We start from the raw sequence: 6,952 nt of genomic DNA on the forward strand, positions 1-6,952 counted from the left end.
GTAGAGGTTTGTAGGACAGTAGCAAATTTCCCTCAAGTGGATGACCTAAGGTTTATCAATCCGTAGGAGGCGTAGGATGAAGATGGTCTCTCTGAAGCAACCCTGCAACCAAATAACAAAGAGTCTCTTGTGTCCCCAACACACCCAATACAATGGTAAATCGTATAGGTGCACTAGTTCGGCGAAGAGATGGTGATACAAGTGCAATATGGATAGTAGATAATAGTTTTTGTAATCTGAAAATATAAAAACAGCAAGGTAGCAAGTGATAAAAGTGAGCGTAAACGATATTGCAATGCGTTGAAACAAGGCCTAGGGTTCATACTTTCGCTAGTGTAAGTTCCCTCAACAATACTAACATAATTGGATCACATAACTATCCCTCAACATGCAACAAAGAGTCACTCCAAAGTCACTAATAGCGGAGAACGAATGAAGAGATTATGGTAGGGTACAAAACCACCTCAAAGTTATTCTTTCCAATCAATCCGTTGGGCTATTCCTATAAGTGTCACAAACAGCCCTAGAGTTCGTACTAGAATAACACCTTAAGACACAAATCAACCAAAACCCTAATGTCACCTAGATACTCCATTGTCACCTCAAGTATCCGTGGGTATGATTATACGATATGCATCACACAATCTCAGATTCATCTATTCAACCAACACATAGGACCTCAAAGAGTGCCCCAAAGTTCTACCGGAGAATCACGACAAAAATGTGTGCCAATCCCTATGCATAGGTTCATGGGCGGAACCCGCAAGTTGATCACCAAAACATACATCAAGTGAATCACGTGGTATCCTATTGTCACCACATATACGCACGGCAAGACATACATCAAGTGTTCTCAAATCTTTAAAGACCCAATCCGATAAGATTACTTCAAAAGGGAAACTCAATTCATTACAAGAGAGTAGAGGGCGGAAGAAACATCATAGGATCCAAATATTATAGCAAAGCTCGCGATACATCAAGATCGTATCACCTCAAGAACACGCGAGAGAGAGATCAAACACATAGCTACTGGTACATACCCTCAGCCCCGAGGGAGAACTACTCCCTCCTCGTCATGGAGAGCACCGGGATGATGAAGATGGCCACCGAAGAGGGAATGCCCCGTCCGGCAGGGTACCGGAACGGATCTAGATTGGCTTTCGGTGGCTACGGAGGCTTCTGGCGGCGGAACTCCCGATCTATTGTTCGTTCTGGAAGTTTTAGGGTATATGGAGTTATATAGGCAGAAGAAGCACGTCAGAGGAGCCACGAGGGCCCCACGAGACAGGGGGCGCGCCCTAGGGGGGGCGCCCCCTACCCTCGTGAGCTCCTCCTTCCTTCCTTGATGTGGGGTCCAAGTCCATCGGGTGGCTTTCGTTCCAAAAATAACTTCTCTAGTTGATTTCGTTCTGTTTCGACTCCGTCTGATATTCCTTTTCTTCAAAACACTGAAACAGGCATAAAACAGCAAATCTGTGCTGGGCCTCCGGTTAATAGGTTAGTCCCAAAAAAATATAAAAGTAGAAAATAAAGCCCAATATTGCCCAAAACAGTAGATAATATAGCATGGAGCAATCAAAAATTATAGATACGTTGGAGACGTATCAATATAATATTTTTGGTATTTGTGGTATAAAGATGCAAAGTAAAAAGTAAAGGCAAAGTTAAAGTGATGGAGATTGATATGATGAGAATAGACCCGGGGACCATATTCACCAATGGATTCTCTCAAGAGCATAAGTATTCTACGGTGGGTGAACAAATTACTGTTGAGCAATTGCCAGAATTGAGCATAGTTATGAGAATATCTAGGCATGATCATGTATATAGGCATCACGTCCGTGACAAGTAGACCGAAACGATTCTGCATCTACTACTATTACTCCACTCATCGACCGCTATCCAGCATGCATCTGGAGTATTAAGTTAAAAACAAAGTAACACCTTAAGTAAGATGACATGCTGTAGAGAGATAAATTCATGCAATATGAAATAAACCCCATCTTGTTATCCTCGATGGCAACGATACAATACGTGCCTTGCTGCCCCTTCTGTCACTGGGAAAGGACACCGCAAGATCGAACCCAAAGCTAAGCACTTCTCCCATGGCAAGAACTACCAATCTAGTTGGCCAAACCAAACGAATAATTTGAAGAGACTTGCAAAGATAACCAATCATACATAAAAGAATTCAGAGAAGATTCAAATATCATTCATAGATAGAGTTGATCATAAACCCACAATTCATCGGTCTCAACAAACACACCGCAAAAAGAAGATTACATCGAATAGATCTCCACGAGAAAGGGGGAGAACTTTGTATTGAGATCCAAAAAGAGAGAAGAAGCCATCTAACTACTAACTATGGACCCGAAGGTCTGAGGTAAACTACTCACACTTCATCGAAGAGGCTATGATGATATAGAAGCCCTCCGTGATGACGGCCCTCTCCGGCGGAGCTCCGGAACAGGCCCCAAGATGGGATCTCGTGGATACAAAAAGTTGCGGCGGTGGAATTAGGTTTTTGGCTCCGTATCTGTTCGTTCGGGGGCAGTGGCGGAGGCAGGGGGACCAGCAGGGGCCCTGCCCCCCTAACAATATGAATGTAGTGCTAATTAGTTGATGAACAGTGCAAAAACCAGTGATTATCTACTGTTAAAAGCCTATATTTCATTGGTTTGGCCCTCCCCAGCCCGTTTTAACAGTCTTCGGCCCTAGTGATATAAATTTCCTGGCTCCGCCTCTGTTTGGGGGTATGTAGGTATATATAGGAGAAAGGAGTACGTCGGTGGAGCACCGAGGGGCCCACGAGGCAGGGGGCGCGCCCTAGGGGGGCCGCCCACCACCCTCGTGACCGCCTCTCTGATGCCTTGGCGTAGGGTCCAAGTCTCGTGGATCACGTTCGGTGAGAAAATCACGTTTCCGAAGGTTTCATTCCGTTTGGACTCCGTTTGATATTCCGTTTTTTCGAAACACTGAAATAGGCAAAAAAACAGCAATCTGGGTTGGGCCTCCGATTAATAGGTTAGTCCCAAAAATAATATAAAAGTAAAGCGCAATATAGTCCAAAACAGTAGATAATATAGCATGGAGCAATCAAAAATTATAAATACGTTGGAGACGTATCACCCACCGTCCCGGCGGCCAAGCAGCGGCGCGTCGCCACGCGTCTTGTGGCGTGACAGCTGACGCCACTCCGCACCACACGTTTGTCTACGGTCGGCCACGCAACGCACATGCCCAAAACAATGTTGTATTTGGATGAGCTCGATCCCATCCGTTACGTCGTGAACGTCATGATGGCTTCCAACAATTGGTGGACAGACGCCTGAGGTAGGCCAGCCCGCTACCCACTTGGCACGCACGTAAGGCTAGTTATAGTGGGAATAATTTAGGTAGTAACATAGCACACTTTGAGAAATTTTTGCTTATGTGACATGTAGTTAATGAGAAGTGGTAACATAATATGTTACTGTAACAAAGCGCTTCCTAAGACAAGATGAGTCTACAAGTCATTAAATGAAGCTACATATGACACTACTAGTACGTTACTTTGCGTTATGAAAGTAATAACTTAGACTAGTGTCATATGCATATGCATGACACTAGTACTAAGTTACTCCCCACTATGACCAGCCTAAGCTCCCTCGGCAGCAACGCGCACGCCACCACAAATATATAAGTGCGGCCGTCAGCCCTGTCGATCCATCCATGATCCATCCATTCTTCCTACTGAGTTCTCACAAGAACTACAACAACACGAGAGAGCATCAATCTAAATCAACAGATCAAGACAAGCAGCGAATCCATGGGAGCGGGGATGAAGCGCGCCAGGGAGGAGCCAGTTGTGTCGCTGGCGCTGTCCCTCAGCACAGAGTCATCGACGACATCCACCGCGACGTCGGACAACTCGACCGGTGCACCGGCGACAAGGAAGAGGGTGCGGCGGGGGAGGGTGGTGGTGGCGTCGGGGCAGAGGGAGTTCGTGTGCAAGACATGTGGCCGGGTGTTCGAGACGTTCCAGGCGCTGGGCGGGCACCGGACAAGCCACCTCTGTGGCCGCCACGGGCTGGAGCTCGGCGTCGCCGTCGCCAGGGCCATCAGGGAGCAGCAAAGGCGCGAGGACAAGCAGCAACACGATTGCCACATCCGCGGGCTGGGCTTCGAGACAGGCCAGGCTCTCGGCGGCCACATGCGGTGGCACCGCGAGGAGATGGCGCTCGACCGGTGGGTCACGCTGTCGGATCAAGAGGCGGGGCACCAGACCGCCGCCGACCGGCTGCCGGTCTTGTTCGAGCTATTCGTCTAGTCTGCTAGTTGGCAGATAGGCTCATTATCGTTCAACGTTGTATAGAGTATGTTTTCCCTGGTTAGCGTTCCCGTTTGCTTTGGATCGGTACCTTTTTTAATCGATGGACGGGAGATTTACATGCAATTTTTTTACATGCACTTGTAATCTTGTATACATAATGAATACACATTCATTTGTTCTAAATGCAATTGACAGAGTCTTGCATTCAGATTGTTCTTTATGCAGAGGCCAGGGGATATCCTCCTTTTCAAACAAAAAAATGTAGATGTGATAAGTCCAGTATGAAGCCTTCGTTCGTAAAATCCTGCAATATAAACTACCTTCAGAACTTGAGAACGTCTCAACATTGACAGTATACTTATTCGCTTGCTCATCGGAGTTGAGCATGAGGGAGCGGATCCTTGCAGAGCGACGAGGGGACCGAGGGGAACACCGATGCAGTTGCGCGGTCTCCTGTATCCCCTTCTTCCTCCTCGGTCTCACTTCATCGTCGTCCAGCACAATTGGCATGTCCTGCATCCCCGGTGATGACAGCGCCATCACCACCACTACCGCATCCACCTTGGGCCAGGAGGTGCCTGAACTCAAGATCTGTGTATTGCCAACTTTCATTGTTGGACCGAATCTGTAGATTCCGCCTCCTCCGTAGCCCAAAGCACGATTTGTACCGGATATTTTGTCCTGGCTGTAGGAAACAACCACGCCTCCTCCAGATCAGCCAACTCCCTTGTCACCACCATCGCCATCTGGCCAACTTCAGGCGTCCCCCCCAATCTCTTCGCCATGCGTGCCTCCCATTCCGCCATCAAGACCAAGATGGATAAGATATCTTCCTGATCTATCTACAGGTAATGAATGCTCAATGAATTCCAACATATCGAATCATTCTCATTGCTCCCTTGCAAGCGTGCATCTAAACAGAAGATCTTGAATGTCTTTTGCCCCTTGGTAATAAATAGGACAAGAAAAAATGGATCCAACATGTCTATTTGCTAGTATAGCTTTAAGAGGCACTATTCCTCGCAGAATCCTCCAACACAAAATCTGAATTTTATGTGGGACCGGAAGTTTCCATAGAGTAGTCCATACTGCTAGGGGGCGGACCCTCCTGGTCTCTCTATCTCAGTTGTATGCGTCCTGAAAGTGTGTAACCACTGCAAGAGATACGCTGTTCTAACATGTAAAAAACTCCAGATCTGTTTGGCTAACATGCAACAAAGTCATCGAAAGCTTGATAGTGAATAGGAATTTGTAGTATCTTTCGAACATCTACAAGGTAAAATATAGCTTCATGCAGTGTCTCATCCCATGTGCTAGTTGAAGGGTCAATTAATTCACCCACCTTGGATAGAATTGTTTGCCCTTTCGGCATGATAACCTTCATATTTGAGCTAGCAGGTATCCACGGGTCATTCCAAATATTGACTTCCTCTCTTATTCCTATTCTCCAAATATATCCCTTTTTAAATGTTTCTAGCCCCTTCAAAATACTTTGCCAAGTAAGAGGTGCCCCATTCTTCGGTGTGACATCAAGTAAGCTCCCACTAGGAAAATATTTAGCTTTTAGTACTCTTGCTACCAAAGAATCCGGGTCAGTATGAGTCTCCAACTCTGTTTTGCTAATAGAGCTAAGTTGAAAGAGTAGAGATCACGGAATCCCATACCTCCTTCACTTTTTTGGAATACAAAGCTTCCACCATGCCATCCAGTGCATCTTCCTATGTTCTTCATCACCCCCACAAAAATTGAGCAATAACATCCGTGATTTCTTTGCAGGCCCCCTTGGGTATACTAAAGACAGACATTGCAAAATCCGGAATAGTCTGTGCCACTGCTTCCAATAAAATTTATTTTCCCCCAATAGATAATTGCTTTTCCATCCACCCTAATATTCTCACTTTAATTCTTTCAACAAAATGCCTGAAACAATCACTTCTATCTGCCCCAACCATAGCTGGAAGACCAAGATACTTATCTAACAGCGCTTCTGTGTCAATATGAAGAATTTGACATATCTCCGCTCTGGACACAACACTGGTATTAGGACTAAAATGTATGCTAGATTTAGCTAGACTCACCATCTGCCCTGAACTTTGACAATAGGTATCCAATACTTGTGGTAAGGAAGTTGCATTTAAAACATCTGCGCTCATGAGATTAGAGAATCATCAGCAAATAAAAGGCATGATACTGATGCATTCCTGCACACTATAATCCCATCCATGCTACCAACTTCTTCTTCATACTACAACATACTGGATAATCCTTCTGCACAAAGGAGAAACAAGTATAGGGAGAGAGGATCTCCTTGTCAAATACCCCTCGTAGGGGTGAACATCTATGTTTCTTGGGAGTTGAATCTCACCATTTATCTAACAGAGGAAACACATGCCATAATCATATTTATCCATTAGTCATGGAATCCCAATTTCCCCATCATTCTTCTAAAAAATGTCCACTCCGCCCAGTCATATGCTTTATGCATGTCTAGTTTCACCGCACACATGCCCGTTTTCCCTGCTCTCTTATCTTTTATCCTATGAACAGATTCATAGGCAATAAGAATATTATCAGTAATCAACCTCCCAGGTACAAATGAACTTTGAGTGGGGGAAACAATATCCAGACGAATTCCTTTCA

At 45.5% G+C, this 6,952-nt stretch overlaps 1 protein-coding gene across 1 annotated transcript; it reads left to right on the forward strand.

The window, feature by feature from the left end:
• The first annotated feature begins 3,698 nt into the window (after positions 1–3,698).
• On the forward strand, positions 3,699–4,474 carry LOC123108219 (zinc finger protein ZAT12). The gene has a single exon (XM_044530050.1). It carries the CDS (start codon positions 3,809–3,811, stop codon positions 4,307–4,309), a length of 501 nt encoding a protein of 166 aa, XP_044385985.1. The 5' UTR covers positions 3,699–3,808; the 3' UTR covers positions 4,310–4,474.
• The last annotated feature ends 2,478 nt before the right edge of the window (positions 4,475–6,952 follow it).

The sequence above is a fragment of the Triticum aestivum genome, chromosome 5A, assembly GCF_018294505.1.
Source record: "Triticum aestivum cultivar Chinese Spring chromosome 5A, IWGSC CS RefSeq v2.1, whole genome shotgun sequence".
Lineage (NCBI taxonomy): Eukaryota > Viridiplantae > Streptophyta > Magnoliopsida > Poales > Poaceae > Triticum > Triticum aestivum.

What these genes read in the sequence shown, in the direction of transcription:
- LOC123108219 (XM_044530050.1), top strand. Translation starts at nt 3,809, where the DNA reads ATGGGAGCGGGGATGAAGCGCGCCAGGGAGGAGCCAGTTGTGTCGCTG.